This window comes from Rhinoraja longicauda, chromosome 13 (genome assembly GCF_053455715.1).
Source record: "Rhinoraja longicauda isolate Sanriku21f chromosome 13, sRhiLon1.1, whole genome shotgun sequence".
Lineage (NCBI taxonomy): Eukaryota > Metazoa > Chordata > Chondrichthyes > Rajiformes > Arhynchobatidae > Rhinoraja > Rhinoraja longicauda.
The window spans coordinates 46,188,898-46,209,428 of record NC_135965.1 but is presented as its reverse complement, the minus strand read 5'-3'; the positions used below and the strand labels follow the sequence as shown (position 1 = coordinate 46,209,428).

General features: G+C 44.0%; 1 protein-coding gene across 1 annotated transcript in view; it reads right to left on the bottom strand.

Moving 5' to 3' along the window:
- LOC144599687 (solute carrier family 12 member 9-like) overlaps positions 1-20,531 on the bottom strand; it is a 90,447-nt gene that overhangs the window by 13,047 nt on the left and 56,869 nt on the right. The window contains 1 exon segment of the mRNA XM_078410883.1: positions 18,331-18,455. Coding sequence (XP_078267009.1) covers positions 18,331-18,455 — 125 coding nt within the window.

The window sequence follows — 20,531 nt, the reverse complement described above, 5'->3', positions numbered from 1 at the left end:
CTCAGCTAAGTCAAATCACCGTAAAAAAATAAATTCAATAAAACCAGAGATGCCAGATATAGCAAAAAAAATGTAATGCTATAATGGTGTGTAATGTAACGCTATAATAGAAGTGAAGAGTACGAGGAGAGGCCAAGAGGATAGTTGTTTATCAAAAAGACAGAGAATGCACATTTAGTATATCCTGAAGAAAGCCAACAAAAATCTCAGCATCGAGAAATTTAAATAATAATTCAGTTACATCAGAGGATTTCAATGAATGATTGCTTCAAAATCTGTCTGCCACTTCAATTTACCAACATATAGAACCTTTATTATATAAATAATAATGTACTTAAAAATATCAATAATATACATTAATATATAAAGTATCTCACGGGTCCTCGTGGAAGTAGTATAAAGAGTGGAAGCTATTGGCTCATATAATGTATAATTACTTTTGCAAAACATTAAGTGACCAGTTTTGCTCTACAAGTTTCAAAAAGTTGTACAAAAGCCCAAGGAAGAAGTAGAGAGGGTGCAGAAGAAATTTAAGATGATATTGCCAGGATTGGAACATTTTAGTTATATGTAAAGCTGCACGAGAGGCACTTATTTCTTTTAGAACAAAAAAACAAAGGTAGTTAATTGAGGGCTTAGAGAAAGTAAACATGAAGAAACAATTAACGTTGGCAGAAGGTGGTGGGGAAGATGCTGAAGTCAATTATTAAAGAGGTAATAACGGTGCACTTGGATAGCAGTAAAAGGATAAGTCCAAGTCAGCATGGATTTATGAAAAGGAAATCATGCTTGACTAATCTTCTGGAATTTTTTGAGGTTGTGAGAAGTAAAATGGATGAAGGGGAGCCAGTGGATGTAGTGTATCTAGACTTTCAGAAAGCCTTTGATAAGGTCCCACTCAGCAAAATTAGAGCACATGGTATTGGGGGTAGGGTGTTGACATGGATAAAGAATTGGTTGGCAGACAGGAAGCAAAGAGTAGGAGTAAACAGGTCCTTTTCAGAATGGCAGGCTGCAACTGTTTACCATATATATTAATGATTTGGATGAAGGAATTAGAAGTAACACTAGCAAGTTTGCTGGGTGACAGTGTGAACTGCAAACAGGATGTTAGGAGGTTGCAGGGTGACCTGGACAGGTTGAGTGAGTGGGCAGATGCAGTATAATAATATAGATAAATGTGAGGTTATCCACTTTGGCGGCAAAAACAAGGAGGCAGATTATTATCTCAATGGTGTCAGGTTAGGTAAGGGGGAAGTGCAGCGAGACCTGGGTGTTCTTGTACACCAGTCACTGAAAGTTGGTGTGCAGGTACAGCACGCAGTGAAGAAAGCTATTGGCATGTTGGCCTTCATAACGAGAGGATTTCAGTATAAGAGTAAAGAGGTTCTTCTGCAGTTGTATAGGGGCCTGGTAAGACCACATCTGGAGTATTGTGTACAGTTTTGGTCTCTTAATTTGAGGAAGGACTTCCTTGTAATTGAGGCAGTGCAGCATAGGTTCACGAGATTGATCCCTGGGATGGCGGGACTGTCATATAAGGAAAGGTTGAAAAGACTAGACTTGTATTCACTGGAGTTTAGAAGGATGAGAGGGGATCTTATAGAGACATATAAAATTATAAAAGGACTGAACAAGTTAGATGCAGGAAAAATGTTCCCAATGTTGGGCGAGTCCAGAACCAGGGCCACAGTCTTAGAATAAAGGGGATGCCATTTAAAACTGAGGTGAGAAGGAACTTTTTCACCCAGAGAGTTGTGAATTTGTGGAATTCTCTGCCACGTAGGGCAGTGGAGGCCAAATCACTGGATGGATTTAAGAGAGAGTTAGATAGAGCTCTAGGGGCTCGTGGAATCAAGGGATATGGGGAGAAGGCAGGCACGGGTTATTGATTGTGGATGATCAGCCATGATCACAATGAATGGCAGTGCTGGCTCGAAGGGCCAAATGGCCTCCTCCTGTACCTATTTTCTATGTTTATATGTTTCTAAGTGTCAAAACTATGGGGCACAGATTGTAAGTGAATGGGGAAAGGATGAGGGGGAAGCTGACAAAAGTATCCATCAGTCAGGGGAACGGGAACTCGTTGCCTGAAAGGGCGTTGAAGTAGAAACCTCCAGCACATTTATAAATTATCTGGGTGTGATTGTGAGCAGATGTGATCAGTTGTGAGCTGCTGACCTGGTGGTGTAAGGGGAGGCTGGTCATTGAGTGGTACTTTTTCTAATTTCACAGCTGGAGAGGCAGCAGAGTGGGACCACACCTGGAAGTAGAGTGAGCAGTTGCAGAGGGAAAGCAGGCGATGGGGTGACAGGGTGTAAAGAATTAGGAGTTGAGTAATGGAACATTTTTTCAGTGTGTGCCAGTAAGCCAGGACAGATTGCAGAAATAGTGATTGGGTTCATTAATAAATCAAAATAAAAATGAGAATTTAACATTAGAGGTGTTGGGAAAATGACATCTTGAGTTGTTGATATTAAGGAAGCACAATTAATCAGAAATGTGCCTTTGAAGGAAAACTGAGATGAGTACCAAATGTATTATGGACTTCTAAAACTGGATGTACACCTGCAGTACGTGAAGTACAGAATGTTTAACAATTGTTGATCAGGCTCGAGATCATTTTTGGGAGCAGCTACCCAAATGGAAGATTAAAGTGAAATGAGATAAGCGATCTGACCTAATAACCAAAGCAGAAATAACCCAAAGAAACTTTATCCTGATCTTACAGCTCAAGGTTCTAATGGGCAGTTGTGTCACCATTTTCCATTACTGCACTGTAGCCAGTTTACTTAATTACCAGCTGCAGAGAGGGTCAGTGGCCCGCCAAGCATGTAACGGTCATAGATGGTTCGCCATGTGTGCACTGATTATAGATAGTTGGATCAGTGTACATGCACCACAGGTGACTGTGGCCGTGTTGTGCCCTGGTCCGTCGTGACAACACACTCTCAATGTTTGAGAAGAAAAGGAACATTAGCAATTTGGCAAACACACAAACAAGTAAGAAAGTGTTTTTTAATTTGTAGTAACTTATAACTCCATGTAGACTTTTCACCAATCTACCCAAAGCTGTGCTTGGGGAACAAAGGCCATTTCAGACTTCACTAAGAAGGAGGATCTCGAGACATGTAAAGAGGTTCACGTTGTGCAGGTCTGGTTGTGAACTCTTGTAGAAGAATAGAGCGGCGCAGGGGAGAGTGGAGCGGCGCAGGGGAGAGTGGAGCGGCACAGGGGAGAGGGGAGAAGAGTGGAGTGGCGCAGGGGAGAAGAGTGGAGTGGCACAGGGAAGAGTGGAGTGGCACAGGGAAGAGTGGAGTGGCACAGGGGAGAGTGGAGCGGCACAGGGGAGAGTGGAGCGGCGTAGGGGAGAAGAGTAGAGCGGCGCAGGGGAGAGTGGAGTGGCGCAGGGGAGAGTGGAGTGGCACAGGGGAGAGTGGAGCGGCACAGGGGAGAGTGGAGTGGCACAGGGGAGAGTGGAGTGGCGCAGGGGAGAGTGGAGTGGCACAGGGGAGAGTGGAGTGGCACAGGGGAGAGTGGAGCGGCACAGGGGAGAGTGGAGCGGCACAGGGGAGAGTGGAGCGGCGTAGGGGAGAAGAGTAGAGCGGCGCAGGGGAGAGTGGAGTAGAGTGGCCCAGGGGAGAAGAGTAAAGTGGCGCAGGGGAGAAGAGTAGAGTGGCGCAGGGGAGAAGAGCAGTGGCGCAGGGGAGAAGAGTAAAGTGGCGCAGGGGAGAAGTGTAAAGTGGCGCAGGGGAGAAGAGTAGAGTGGCGCAGGGGAGAAGAGTAGAGTGGCGCGGGGAGAAGAGCAGTGGCGCAGGGGAGAAGAGTAGAGTGGCGCAGGGGAGAAGAGTAGAGTGGCGCAGGGGAGAAGAGTAGAGTGGCGCAGGGGAGAAGAGCAGTGGCGCAGGGGAGAAGAGTAGAGTGGCGCAGGGGAGAAGAGTAGAGTGGCGCAGGGGAGAAGAGTAAAGTGGCGCAGGGGAGAAGAGTAGAGTGGCGCAGGGGAGAAGAGCAGAGTGGCGCAGGGGAGAATGGAGTGGTGCATGGGAGAAGAGTAGAGTGGCGCTGGGGAGAATGGAGTGGCGCATGGGAGAAGAGTAGAGTGGCGCTGGGGAGAGTGGCGCAGGGTCGACCTTGGGCTTGTGGACATTGAATGCAAGGCCCATCCTTCATGATACATCAGGCTTGGAGATCACCTTCGAGTTGGTGCAAACACAAGTGCTGTCTGCACCTTGATTACCAAGGTTCGGTTCACTTTGATTCTGGAATGCCGGTGATGATTCGTCACTTACATTAATGTTGTTAACTGTCAGCTGGGGCTGAGTCACTGCTTACAGGAAGGTGGGAGATTTTACTGACTCAGTGGATGCCCAGTTTAATCGTGCAAATGGTTGGGAATTTAGTAAGTTTGGGAATTCAATGAAGAGGAAAGGTTTCAGCTTGGTATTAAAAATACAAAAAGGGTTAATTTGAGAAAAACCAATGTAACAGCTGCTAAATATTGGCCCAGGTGTGTTGGTCCAATGCACTGCACAGATCCAAACCCAGCACAACGGGAAGAACTCAGGATATAGCTCTCACACAATACTCTAAACAAATTCTACAGCGCATCATTAATGCTGAGTGTTCTTTGGGCCGGGGGGTGGAGGGCGCTCTGTCTGAGGTTAAGGTTCATAATGGCAACAACGACAAATTGGAGATTACCAGGGACTATGCAGGGAGAAGTGGAACAGTCTACATGAATCAGGATTTAACAGATTGTGCAAGTGATACCAAGACTGGTCCCCAGGTAGGTTAGTCTTCAATGTTGATACAAGGCCTGAAGAATAGCAGGGGGGTTTAGGTTAGTAAAGGAGGCTTGCTCTGGTTTAAACTGATTTGGCAGGAGTGATGGAAATCTGAGAGTCATTGCATAAGGGGGAGATGCAAAGATGGATGTGGAAGTGATCAAGCAGAGGTTTAGTAAATAAGTCTAGAAGATAGCAGAATGCTTAGATAACAAAGGAAACAAAAACACCAGAAAAAAAGATAAAGGTTTGGCAGTGGTTAATTGTATATACTTTAATGTGAAGGATCTTGGAAGTAAAACCAATAAACTGAGCGGGTGTCCATAGTACCAGACCTTACTGAGAGGCAGTTTAAAGATGAGCACAATATCACCAACAACCTGTCCTAGTCCAACCACGCTGAAGCTAGGCCAGGAAAGCAAAGCATCATCTCTGCTCGCTCAGGTTCAGCATGTCTTCACCAATCCTGACCACTTTCTACAGGTGCACTGTAGTGAGCATCCTGACCAAAGATACTAGAGGAACAAGATGGACCACTCCGTTGAAATCGCCTATACCGAAGTGTAGTACGCAAAGGAGCCATTTTAGTAAGCAAAACCCGCCTTTCGCTATGCCTCTCGCAGTGTAATCAGTGTTTTGGGGGAACAGTATGTGTGATGATACCATTAAAATGCAGAATATATCTAATCTATCAATTCACAGATGTTTGTTATTTTTATTTTTAAATGTTTCTGCAAGTTTCTGCCTACTAAAATGGTGGCATGACATACCACGGTTTTTAGGGTCGAGTGGTCTATCTTGTTCCTCTAGTATCTTTGATCCTGACCACCTTCTACAGGTGCACTCTAATCCTGACCACCTTCTACAGGTGCACTGTAGAGAGCATCCTGACCACCTTCTACAGGTGCACTGTAGAGAGCATCCTGACCACCTTCTACAGGCGCACTCTAATCCTGACCACCTTCTACAGGTGCACTGTACAGAGCATCCTGACCACCTTCTACAGGTGCACTGTACAGAGCATCCTGACCACCTTCTACAGGTGCACTGTACAGAGCATCCTGACCACCTACTATAGGCGCACTCTAATCCTGACCACCTTCTACAGGTGCACTCTAATCCTGACCACCTTCTACAGGTGCACTGTAGAGAGCATCCTGACCACCTTCTGCAGGTGCACTGTAGAGAGCATCCTGACCACCTTCTACAGGTGCACTCTAGAGAGCATCCTTCCGGGGGTCACAGTGCTGTCCAAGAGCACACACGTGACAATAAAACACCAAAGGCAGCTGAACGTGTAGGGAACTGCAGATGCCGGCTTACACCAAAGATTGTAGCTGAACATTGCTGGTTATAGTGTTTACAGACCAATGAAGGTCAAACAGCATGGAAATCAGCCCTTCGGGTCTAGGTGTAATAATATTTACAAGAATGGACAGTAGAAAAACGCTTACATCATAAATATATGGTAGGAAAGATTAGATCTCATTCAAGACTGAAATGGAACCTGTGCATGGAAGTTGAATTCCTGGACAGAGTGGGATGAATCCACTCCTCATGTGCTCTACGATTTCACAAATCAAAAATAAAGACCTCTAGAAAAATCAATCTTAAAGTTTAAGATATGGTTAGGAGTTTAAGATATGGTTGTGCCTTGCTGAGGATAATAACACTTCAAAAACAAAATCCATTGGATTTGTAGCATACTTGTAATTTAAAGTGCTGAGATTAGTAAGGTGCTTGGAATACAGAAGAGCAGCAGTAAACTGCAAGGAATCCAAGATCCTTTTAACTTGTATTTCTCCGATGCTGCCAAAGTAAAGCAATAGTTTTCTGTATTTGCAACACTGATGTTAACTAATTGAGCAGCTTTGACAGACAAATAATAAGCATAACAATTTATTCTGAGGTTGTCACCAAAACTCCTTAGTGTAATGCATTTTAAAAAACTTGTTACAAAATCATCAGTTTTAATAAAATAATGCATGCTTGTTCTGTTTTTGATCCGATCCTATATATATCAGTCCTATATTTCCTTCAATGTAGTGATGCTTCAAAATGAAATCTTACTTGATGTCATTATCTTACAATCTACTTGCCATAATCAGAGCATCCAGACGAGAACATTGCAGCAAAAAGGAAAGATGAGAAAGGCTCTGAGGCTTTCTCACACAAAGCCCTGGTATCATTGACGTCTCTTTTAAGAACTTTTACAGCAGCCAGTTTTTAAAAAATACTTCGTGCATTTAAACTGAATTAATAGCTATTTGCAGATGATTTGTTCTTCAAGGATTTTATCCACACGAGCCAAAAACAATTATTTAGAGGGCCACTTAAAGAGGGTGGTTGGTCAGTTCCTATGGTTATGGAAGATGGTGTGTGGGGCACAGGTGTGGGTGTGTGGGGCACAGGTGTGGGTGTGTGGGGCACAGGTGTGGGTGTGTGGGGCACAGGTGTGGGTGTGTGGGGCACAGGTGTGGGTGTGTGGGGCACAGGTGTGGGTGTGTGGGGCACAGGTGTGGGTGTGTGGGGCACAGGTGTGGGTGTGTGGGGCACAGGTGTGGGTGTGTGGGGCACAGGTGTGGGTGTGTGGGGCACAGGTGTGGGTGTGTGGGGCACAGGTGTGGGTGTGTGGGGCACAGGTGTGGGTGTGTAGGGCACAGGTGTGGGTGTGTGGGGCACAGGTGTGGGTGTGTGGGGCACAGGTGTGGGTGTGAAGTACCACCCTGTAGGTATCTATGCTGCATCTGTGCGACAAATGGAACATTAAGTTACAGTTAATTTATGCGTGCATTAAACACACATTTTATACATTGCTTTACTTCAAAGCATTGTTTTGCACTTAGCAATGAATATTTTAGATTCTTCAACAAATTTAAGTAGTTAAATTTCTCCGAGTTACGCAAATGGTGGTTGTTTTAAGGAGATGTTCATTATTGTTGCTCTCAAAACCTTTTCTATTTGTGTTGTAGGTCTCTGAGAGGCATTTCCAATTAACCTGGAATTATCCAATTATGTTTTAATCTGTCACGAGATGCCAAGCCCAGAACATTTTGTCAATTGAAACCACGTTTTTATGCCACTATTTAATAAGACTACAGGTATTATTTTAAAATCATGTTTTATGCCACTATTGAATAAGACTACAGGTATTATTTTAATGCTATATTGTACAAAGACATAGTTTCTTTTATTTTGTGCTCCAACTCCAGAAAATTTGGTTTAAAAGAAAATTTGTGATCATGGAAATCATCCTGTTTTTATTCAAATAATTAACTTTTAAACTCAATGATGCTGCTTGCATGGGGGTGGAGTTATTGCAACTTGCAATAAAACTGTCTGCATGGGTGGATTTATTGCAACAAGTTGTTCACTGCACGGGGGGGGGGGGGGGGGGGGGGGGGAGGGGGGGGGTGGAGTTATTGCAACTTGCAATAAAACTGTCTGCATGGGTGGATTTATTGCAACTGGTTGTTCACTGCTGCTTGAGCTGCCAAGTAACCACATGCATGGATCTTACACGACATGCTCCCACACCCCACGTGATGATAGGGCTCCTTGAATGTGTAGTTCAGCAAACATTGATGTTGGAAAAGCTGCTCAGTGATGACAGAGAGTGAGTGAACAATGAACGAGGGGCTTCTCACTGTGGCATGAACCAGACCTAAAGGCTGGTTGGCCCACTCCTGCTACTGTTGTTCTCCTCCTTTTCCATGTACCTGGACATTGAACACACATTCAAATGCTTCAAGATGACCTCATGCTAAGAACTGTCCAAGTTGATCGCCTGGAATAATGACTTCAAAGTTATCCACAGCCTATTTAGTGTTGTGGGTTCAGCCTGCTCTGACCTGCTATCATTCTCACTCTGGAAGGCATCCTTGTTAATGGATCTGTCTGCACTAAGGAGGTGCAGCCACAATGCAGAAAGATTTTACTTGTCTTCATGTGCCATGATACCATCAGCTGTGCTTGATTTACTGAAGCCCAGGCTTATACTCAACGCTCTCCATCTCTCCCATCATCCTCAAAGGTGAAAATACATGTTGCTGAGCCACTCGATCCTGACCAAGCTACCAATGCAGACAGATTTATACACGGCAGCTAAAGGAAATGGACAAAATAATTCTACATGATCTTATAAAGCACATACAGCATTAGATGTGCAGCAAGGAACTGCAGATGCTGGTTTAGTCATAGTCATAGAGTGATACAGTGTGGAAACAGGCCCTTCAGCCCAACTTGCCCACACCGGCCAACATGTCCCAACTACACTAGTCCCACCTGCCTGCGCTTGGTCCATATCCCTCCAAACCTGTCTTATCCATGCACCTGTCTAACTGTTTCTTACATGTTGGGATAGTCCCAGTTTCAAATACCTTCTCTGGCAGCTTGTTCCATACACCCACCACTCTTTGCGTGAAAAAGGTACCCCTCGGATTCCTATTAAATCTTTTCCCCTTCACCTTGAACTGATGTCATCTGGCCCTTGAATCCACTTTTGTGCATCTACCCGATCTAATTTATTTCTCTCATGATTTTATAGACCTCTATAAGATCACAATTCATCCTCCTGCGCCCCAAGGAATAGAGACCCAGCCTACTCAACCTCTTCCCATAGCTCACACCCTCTAGTTTTGGCAACATCCTCGTAAATCTTCTCTGAACCCTTTCAAGCTTGACAATATCTTTCCTGTAGCACGGTGCGCAGAACTGAACACAATATTCTAAATGCGGTGTCACTAATGTCTTATGACCTCCCAACTTCTACACTCAATACTGACTGATGAAAGCCAATGTGCCAAAAGCCTTTTTTGACCACCTTATCTACCTGCGACTCCACCTTCAAGGACCCATGCACCTGTACTCCCAGATCTATCTGCTCTACAACACTCCCCAGAGGCCTACCATTCACTGTGTAGGTCCTGCCCTTGTTTGACGTCCCAAAATGCAACACCTCACACGTCTCTGTATTAAATTCCATCATCCATTCCACCGCCCAGCTGGCCAATCGATCCAGATCCTGCTGCAGTCGTTCACAACCATCTTCACTATCTGCAAAACCACTATCTTTTGTATCATTAGCAAATCTTGCTAATCTTACCCTGTATGTTCTCATCCAAATCATTGATGTAGATGACAAACAGTAACGGGCCCATCACCGAATCCTGAGGCACAACACTAGTCACAGGCCTCCAGTTCGAGAAGCAACCTTCCACCATCACCCTCTGCTTCCTTCCATGGAGCCAATCTGCTATCCATTCAGCTATCTCTCCTGGGATCCCATACGATCTAACCTTCCAGAGCAGCCTAAAATGCGGAACCTTGTCGAACGTCTTACTGAAGTCCATGTACACAACATCTACAGCTCTGCTTTCATCAACCCTTTTGGTCACGTCTTCAAAAAACTCAGATTTGTGAGACACGACCTCCCAGGTACAAAACCATGCTGACTATCCCTAATCAGTCCTTGCCCATCCAAATACTTGTATAACCTATCCCTCAGAATACTATCTAGTAACTTACCAACTACAGATGTTAAGCTCACTGGCCTGCAGTTCCCAGCATTTTCCCTGCAGCCCTTCCTGAATAGAGGCACAACATTTGCCACCCTCCAGTCTTCCGGCACCTCTCCTGCATTTAAGGATGACTCGTAAATTTCAACCAGGGCTCCCGCAATTTCCTCTCTAGTTTCCCACAATGTCCTCAGAGAAGACACTTACAGTGACTGCCCCAAGTTCCCCCGTCCTACTGTCTTTCTCCTCAGTAAATACAGACGTGAAATACTCATTGAGGGCCTTGCCCATATCCTGTGGCTCCACACAGGTGATCGCTTTGATTCCTGAGAGGTCTCACTCTCTCTCCAGTTACCCTTTTCCCCCTTATGTATTTATAAAATCTTTTGGGATTGTCCTTAATGCTACCGCCAGAGCTATCTCCTGGCCCATTTTTGCCCTTCTGATTTCCTTTTTAAGTTTACTCTTTAGCTCCCAAAACTCCTCCAGTGATGCACTTGATATACCTATCCCATGCATCCTTCTTGTTTTTGACCAATACCTCAATTTCCCTTGTCAACCAAGCTTCCTTACGTTTGCCTGCATTGCCCTTCACTCTAACAGGGACATACATATCCTGGTTTAAACCGAAGATAGACACAAAAAGCTGGAGTAACTCAGCAGTTCAGGCAGCATCTCTGGAGAGAAGGAATGTGTGACGTACAGCAATAGATACAGGCCACTTGAACGGGTCTACACTGACAATCAAAAGTAGGTTGCCCTTTGAGTCCACTCTGTCCTACTTCTTGCCCACAACACGGCAGATTCTTTCCAATCAGACATATCCTGCTCACTTCTGAGCATTGAATGGCGGAGTAGACTTGAAGGGCCGAATGGCCTAATTCTGCTCTTATCACGTGATCTACTCACAATGACAAGTCGGCTCCACACACTACTTAATGCATTCCAGACCCTCACAACCGTGCGTGAGAACGTGTTTTCCTCATGGCACTTTTGCACCAAATGCAGAATTCTCAGGCTGTGCTTTGGGATGAAGGATGTTCTCTCCGGTTTAGTGGCTGCGAGGTGGCTGAAGTGCAGAATCTTCCAGAGACGGGACAAGTCTGGCCAAAGACATAGGCAGGAGGGGAGCTGGTGCCATTTCTCTGAAGAAGTAATATCGTTGTTACGAAGAGACTGTGCTCTAAATGTTTTGTTGAGAGAAGGATGTGGCTGGATTTAGTATAAGAAAATAACTGCAGATGCTGGTACAAATAGATTTATTCACAAAATGCTGGAGTAACTCAGCAGGTCAGGCAGCATCTCGGGAGAGAAGGAATGGATTTAGTCTTCCCTGCTCTGTCCCTTCCCACCTTCCAGTTTGCCCACCCAGACCTGTGTTTTAAACTAACCATCTCATGTCCCCAACACCTGCGCTGAGTGTTTGAGTTACCAGGTTATTACCCCACTCCTGCGCTCAGTGTTTGAGCTCCCAGGTTATTACAGTGGAATTACCGCACAATTACCCACGCGTGTCCCGACATTCACGCCATGGTGGAAGCTGCCCGTGTGTCAGTGGTCACGTGTGGGTGTAACACACACATACCTGGATACGCCTGTTGTCTCCCTAAGCCCTGGGACCAACTCTGGTTGGACACCTGACCACACGTAGTTAACAATCTTTATGCATTCTGCCCAGGAATCTTCAAATACCTTTACAGGTCCCTTCACCCTCCTCTGTTCCAAAGAGAACTGTAACTTCTCTAGATGATCTATATCAATAAAGATCCTCAAACCCACAACATTCTGATGAGCATCTGCATCTCTCCAAGTGTTCTCATCCATCCCCAGGTCTGTCACATAATAGGCCAGTTGTATCCAACCAGTAATTTATAAAGATTCAATTTTGTGGCAGTTGTTCAAAACATTGGCGAGACCACACTTGGAATATTGTGTACAGTCATGGAACCAATTAAGAGTGTGGATGAGATTCACCATAATGTTGTCCGCATTGGGGCTGTAGTTAAAAATGAGACGCTGAATAGGTTGGGTTTATTCTCATGGTACGTCGGTGGTTGAAAGGTGACCATAAGACTTCAGAATGTTACGTGGGACATCGGTCGGATAGTCAGTCGTTTTCTCCAGGAGAGGCAAATCTAAAGCCAGAGGAAACATGTCTAAGGGAAGCAACGTGAAATTTAAAAAACAATTGTAGGGGTAATGCACACAGGGGTGTGGTCAACTGGAATGGACTGTCAGTGGTGGTAGCCTATACCATTACAGCATTTAACAGGCATTTGGAAAGGTGTTTGGATAGAAAAGGAATTGAGGGAAATGGGCCAATAGTGGAAATGGGTTAATGTAGAAGGGCAGTGCCTCTGCTTCTGTTACATTTATCCAGGAGAAGCTGCCTGACCCACTGAGTTACTCCAGCATTCTGTGAAACGTCACCTATCCATGTTCTCCACAGATGCTACCTGACCTGCTGAGTTACTCCAGCACTCTGTGAAACGTCACCTATCCATGTTCTCCACAGATGCTGCCTGACCCGCTGAGTTACTCCAGCACTCGGTGTATTTTTTCTGTGATTCTATGACTTCTTTGTGCTTTACAACTCTCATTACAAAGCCCAGCAATCTATTTTCTCACAAACAACAGCGTAGTACCAGATCTCAGTTGTTGCAGAATCATGCCCACTCATTTATACTGCCTTTTCTCATCTGTCCAATAACATAAAACACTCTAATCTCACAGTGTCAAGTTTCATCTCCTACCCAATCACCCATCCCATTGGCTGGTGTGGATCTCTCTGTAATCAATTCCTATCCTCATAATTTACAGCACCTGCAACATTTGACACGTGCAAATTTGCAAGTTGAACTCCAGCCAAATCATAAATATGTTTAAGAACAGCACTTGCCCTTGTGGAACTCAGTTACACATTCTCCTCCCCTCTGAAGACAATCCTTTAACTAATTGAGCTCCGTGTTACTAAGGGCATGTTCTCTCCACACCTCTCCACCCCCTGCATCCCATGGCCTCATTCTTTTGACAAGCTTATTGCGTGGCATCTTATTAAATGCCTTCAGGACTGCATATAAACCACATCAACCGCATTTCCCTCTGTGGTATTTCAAAATCAAAATAACGTTCCACACAATTTGCCTTTGTACAAGTCCACACGGGCATTTCCTGATCATTCCACATTTGTCCAAGGGATTTTCAATTCTGTCCCCATTATTTCTAGAACCTTCCCTACTGCCAACATTAAACTGACCAATTGTGTCCTCTGGACATAATTCTAACAGCTGAAGGGCTTAGATAAGAAAATACAAGTTCTTCCTATTTATCACAAGCATCAATAACAAGGGCACAGGTTTTAAGTAATTAGTTTAAAAATAAGAGGGGAAATAAATATTTCTGCCACAGGGGATGCCAGGGGTTTGGAACACACGAGTTGCGAGGCAAAAACCCTCAGCATGGTTAAAGAGCACACGGGTGTAGTGGAGCACATGGACTCCAGGACATGGACCCAGACCCCAGCACACGGATCCCAGCACACGGGCCCCAGCACACGGACCCCAGTACACGGGCCATACCCCAGCATGTGGACATGGACCCCTGCACGCGGACACCAGCACACGGACACGGACCCCAGCACATGGACCCCAGCACATGGACCCCAGTACATGGACCCCAGTACATGGACCCCAGTACATGGCCCATACCCCAGCAAGCGGACAGGGACCCCAGCACACGGACGCCAGCACATGGGTCCAAGCACACGGACACGGACATCAGCACACGGACACCAGCACACAGACACATATGTGACACATGGGCACGGACACCAGCACACGGGCGTGTCCCCGAGAAGCGATGATCTGCTGGGCCTAAGGACCAACCACGGAAAGGTAGAACTGGGCTGGGGAGTCCTGTCCCGCACAGACGTGACCTCCTGCGACAAAGTTACTGGTTCTACAACCTAACTGGAGGCCGTCTGGTTTTGGTGGCCAAGCTTGCAGCCACACTGGACCTCACCACAGCTGCAGCCACACTGGACCTCACCACAGCTGCACCAATCTTCACCACAGCTGCACCAGTCTTAACCACAGCTGCACCAGTCTTCACCACAGCTGCACCAGTCTTCACCACAGCTGCACCAGTCTTCACCACAGCTGCACCAGTCTTCACCACAGTTGTGGCCACACCAGACATCTCACCACAGCTGCAGGTTACAGCGGTCGCTGCAATGATCCACCACAGCTGCATTGATCTTCACCGATGCGTGGCAGATGCAGTATAATATAGATAAATGTGAGGTTATCCACGACAGAAGATGAACTGATTTGGCGGCAAAAACAAGGAGGCAGATTATTATCTCAATGGTGTCAGGTTAGGTAAGGGGGACGTGCAGTGAGACCTGGGTGTCCTTGTACACCAGTCACTGAAAGTTGGCGTGCAGGTACAGCAGGCAGTGAAGAAAGCTAATGGCATGTTGGCCTTCATAACGAGAGGATTTCAGTATTGGAGTAAAGAGGTTCTTCGGCAGATATACAGGGCCCTGGTAAGACCACATCTGGAGTATTGTGTACAGTTTTGGTCTCTTAATTTGAGGAAGGACATCCTTGTAATTGAGGCAGTGCAGTGTAGGTTCACGAGATTGATCCCTGGGATGGCGGGACTGTCGTATGAGGAAAGATTGCAAAGACTAGGCTTGTATTCACTGGAGTTTGGAAGGATGAGACGGGATCTTATAGAGACATATAAAATTATAAAAGGACTGGACAGGCTAGATGAAGGAAAAATGTTCCCAATGTTGGGCGAGTCCAGAACCAGGGGACACAGTCTTAGAATAAAGGGAAGGCAATTTAAAACTGAGGTGAGAAGGAACTTTTTCACCCAGAGAGTTGTGAATTTGTGGAATTCTCTGCCACAGAGGGCAGTGGAGGCCAAATCACTGGATGGATTTAAGACAGAGTTAGATAGAGCTCTAGGGGCTAGTGGAATCAAGGGATATGGGGAGAAGGCAGGCACGGGTAATTGATTGTGGATGATCAGCCATGATCACAATGAATGCATCAGCTCAGTTACAACTCTTCTGCATTTAAGTAGCTTCATCAATCTGTCTCCTCTTTGATCTATGATAGAACTAGAATGTTCCTTCACTTATGACTGAACAACATCAGTTCACCTGGTTTGTTCATGAAAACGGATTGAGAGAATGAGGGATGTGCCTAGCCATGAGATTAGATTGCAATGAGATACCTGGCACTCTACCTTATGGATGCCCAGCCTTCAGACACCGGTCCGCTTGGAATTTATCCTATTGAGCACACTGGTAGCACCTAATAATATGATGTGAAAAACAGACTGGGTTTGCTGGTTACTGCTGCCACAATGTTCATGAATGCACGTTTGTGACAAATAGATTGACAAGTACGAGAGTAAGTTATTTTTTCAACCCTGTGTTTTTTCCCTGTGGTACCCCACGGAAGATGAACTGATTCACCACTGAGGGAATGTGCAGGTGCCAATAAACAAGTCTTTGCTATCCACGTCAACCAGAAGCTTTGAGACCACAAAACTCAGACAATATTGTGGATTCCCAGGATTATTCCCATCTAACAATAAATAACCAGCCAATTTCGGTGACTATCTTGCCTTTGGGACAGTCACATCTGGAGGTCCTGAATAATCGTGGCCATTGATGAGCTGAGTCTGTGATTACAACTGTCAGGTTGATGCACGACTCTGACGGGTGATAACATTTTCCAGCAGCAAACAGACGTGAATGTGACATTTCCTGAGGTCAGCTGTTCCCATCCCCTTCTCAATAATCTGTCCAGTTTTATTTTTCTTTAAAGTGCTTTGATGCAGCAGCTTATAACAGTATCAGAAGCCAGTGAGCAAACCAGATGTTTTTAAAAGTACTGAGTGCTTCACTGATGCATTAGTTTTTATTGAATAAAACTAAAATTCTAAAGCTGCTGTAACAGGATTTGAATTGGTATTCACCAAATTATTAGTCCAGATCTTTGAATTCAAAGTCCAACAATCGCATCAAACCTATTTTGCAGAGTTTAAATCAGAGTGATGCACCACAAAAACAGGCCATTCGGCCCACCAAGTCCATGCCAACCTTATTGCCCATCTACACTAATTCCATTTGCCTGCATTATGCCTTGCCTAATTTAGGGCCTGAAATAAATGCTTCAAAAATACAATATTAGCACATGAATATTAAATTATAACATTAAAATGATCTCCCATTTCCAAAATCACCCCAGGCTTCTATTTGGCCCCACAGGCTATGAATGCAAATCCAAGTTACACCAGCTCAAGAGTGCAGGCAATACCAACACACTGCTCAGAACTAAAGGTGCACAAGAAATCCATGAAACAAATGAAACTTGTGTTTGGAAAACAAACATTAAAATTGAAAGATTTTTTAAAAAGTGAACAAAATAAGTAAAAATAGAATAATTAGAGGCAAGTCAAGGGCAGGTGCAATAAATTTGTGGAAGAGTTGGCTAGAAAGATAGGGGATAGACACAAACTGCTGGAGTAACTCAGCAGGACAGGCAGCATCTCTGGAGAGAAGGAATGAAGGAGAGAAGGAGAGAAGAAAGATAACCAGACAAACCTCTTATTTTAAATTGAAGTAAAAAATGGATCAAAGTAAAAATATAGATTTTTCAAAAACAACATGTAGCTGGAATGGATGCTATTTCATGTATTCAATGTGATGCTATTCCACATTTCCAGGCTTCAAAGCTGAGAAGAATTTGCAAGTCAAGAGCAGAAGCAGGAGTTTTGGAAACAAGCGGCAGGAAGCAGCAGAGGAGAGATATAAAACAGCTGTAATATAAACCCTCAACAACCCAAGGTTGCCTCAGGGTCAGCATCTGATTGAACACAGTTAAAACTACAACAAAGCTTATAAATTGAAAAGCAGTAAAGTCTGCAAATGTATGACAGTAACAGGCTGAAAATAGATTAAGCAAAAATACTTCTTCTCCGAACCACCCTTCCATAAGCGAGGGTACTGTGCAAATTCACCTCTACCCCAGTGTGGACATTGGACTTTGTCTGTGGAACTGGTGCGCTACAATGCCGAGAACTATATTCTGCACTCTGTATCTTCCCCTTTGCTCCACCCATTGGTTTTGAGTTTGACTTGCTTGCATTTATGTATCATATTATCATATTAAAATCTCTCACCACACGCCCATTTCTCAACGGCATTACTGTGGCAGAGGCCCACATCAATAGCATATGGGGAGTTAACCTTGTCCAGAAATTCAACTAAAGCTGCGAATGAATACAGTGACAATTAAAATAATCCAGCACATTGTGTCCCTATAAAATAATACCATGGCTTCCTGCTTTGTGCGTTTGAACAGTGGTTCTTCATTGGTCCGTAACATAACTGCTCCTTCACCCAAGAAGGTTAGCAGCACGATTACAGTCACTTTGTGATCAGCATATACAGCCATGTAGGTTTGTTAGTGGAGAGAATGCTTCACAGCTATCCACGAATCTTAAATTAGAAAAATAAAGTTTGCATCATTTTGATTACAAGCTTTATTTAACCACACGAAATTATCTAAATTATACAATCTATGATCAGATCAAAGACTGCAGAATTATGTGTAAGCCTGTCCAAAATGAATAAATACTATATCTGAAACAAACGTTTGTTTAAAATGTGATGTTATCAGAGTGTTTGAGCATGCAGTACACAGCTGGATTCAGCATTACACTTCACTCAAACTGTTGCCTCCGACTGTGGAATTTCCTAGCTCCGCGAATAAAGGCGGACAGTTCTGGTCTAAATCTCTCTCTCCGGATCCTTGGATGCCAGCAGAATACTTGCATCTCTCTCTTGTTAGGTTTCAGGCTTCCAGCATATTTTGAATTTTGGGTTTCTTTCCTTCACTTTTGCATAATGCAGAACATTATTTCCCATTAATTATTTTTAATTGATAAATATTAAAAACCTGAGGACGCACTAAGTATTATTTATTCATCAGTGGCCAGTTTCCTACCTGAAATTTGGTGCGGAGGCCCATTCGAGAGCCAGGCAGGCGAGATCCACGGTGGCATAGACCAGCAGAAAGAAGACGGTCACAATTCCAGCAATTGTATTCATTTTGCCTGTAAACAACACCAGCTGTGAAAGCAACAGATATATTTTAATACCAATGTGAGTATTCACAAACTTGTCCACGGAAATTGTGGAACCAAATAATTATCCGATGACAATACGATGAAAGCTTTTCCATGAAATGGCACAGACAATTTGCCTCTGGCATATTCAAGGAGACATTTTAAAAAGGTCAAGAATTCTTTTCTCAGTTGTAATCTTAATAACACACCATCTGCCAAAGGGCATTGGGTATTATTGCTGTGTCATTGTACATTATACAGATACATCACTGGCCACAAATTAGATTTTATATTGTGGTGATGTTCAATAAAGAAAAAAGCCAATGAGCATCAGTGCAGACACATGCAGTACTGCATGGGCTGCAACCACGCCAACATTGCTCACCAACTCACTGCCAATCCCTGCACAAAACATGACCTGTTGACACTATACAGTTCTCTTTCATAAGCAATAATCGTTACTCTTTAAGTACCTGTTTGCAGCAGTAGTTTCACAACCCACCCACCTTCTAATCTTCTAAGATGCTGCCTGTCCCGCGGAGTTACACCAGCTTTTTGTGTCTATCTTCTAATCTTTCTAACCTTGTTTTTTATTCCATTTGTAAACATCTTAAATGTTTGCATCTTTGATAACTCACCAACTATTGCAAGCAATTGATTATTTAATTACAGCTCATTGGATTTTCTCTTGGTCGTTGTAGCTTTAATTTGAAGTGTCCCAGCATACAAAGTTATAGCCAGTTCACTTCCAATAATACCCCACCTCTGAAAATTGCCCCCAGTAGTAGTATGGAAATTATAATTAGAGTTAGAAAGTTAACTGAGGTGGAAAATGCATTCTTCTCTCATGATTAGATTCAAAGTTTTTCTTATGTCAATGAGAACAACCTCCTCAGTTTCCTTCAGCACAGAACTTAATCATGGAACTGAGAAAGGGGTGTTTCCCACACTGAGATTGACTGTCTTCATTCCTACTCCATTAAGCCTGAATTCCCTGGTGAGCTTCAGTGTAGACAACCGAATGATACTTGCTTTTGGTAATCCCAATATTGACAATCTCTTGAATTAGTACCTCCAAGCTCCCTCCTTATTTGGATTAGAAATGGACCAGAGAATGTATGCCTTAAAATTATGTTTATTTAATTTAGCACAGACTCCAATGACATGGATCAATTAGATGGACCAGATTCAGGAACAACTTTGTCCCCTTTGTTATCAGGCTTCTGGACAGTCCTTCCATAAGCTGGGGTACTGTACAATTCACCTCTAACCCATTGCGGACATTGGACTTTGTCTCTGGAATTGATGCACTACAATGTCGAGAATTATATTTTGCACACTGTATCTTCCCCTTTGCTCGACCTATTGTACTTGAGATGGGCTTGATTGTATTTATGTATATTATATGATCTGTTTGCATATCATGCAAAACAAAGCTTTTCACTGTATCACAGTACACGTGACAGTAGTAAACCAATAATAATGGTTGATTTTTTCCCCAACAGTCTTCTGATTGCTATTACTTTTACAAAGTGAATGAAATTAGGTGATGTTTTATACTGAAGTCTTGATTTGTTTTATACAGAAATAGAGACTATGGCACCAATTTCTTTAAAAATGACTACACGGGATTAGTTACATTATGTCAAGCTCAAAGAATGCTGAGAACTTGGGCATGATACATTTGTTGATGAAGACAAAGACCATTGTGGATTTTATCGTGAGAATGAACTGGGCATCAGAGGAAAGGAACTGAAGGTGGAAGGCGTCAACAGCCTTCAGAAGGTGTAGATAAGCTGGTGACAACGGTGCCTGTTGAATGAAGGTTAAAAAGGCACGGTTTGGGAGACACACCACTTTAACAGGATTTTAAACTGCAGAACAAAAAACAAAATAACATTTGCACAATTTCCACCAGTGATTTGAATGTTGCATTCTCCATCTGTCTTGGGATCTAATTGATTGAGACATTTCATGGCTGGTGGCACTCCATGCCACTGGGTAGGGTGCTATTAGAATTCATGACAGGAATAACAGCCCTGCTACTAACCCTTTCCAGGGGCTTCAATTAATCAACTGG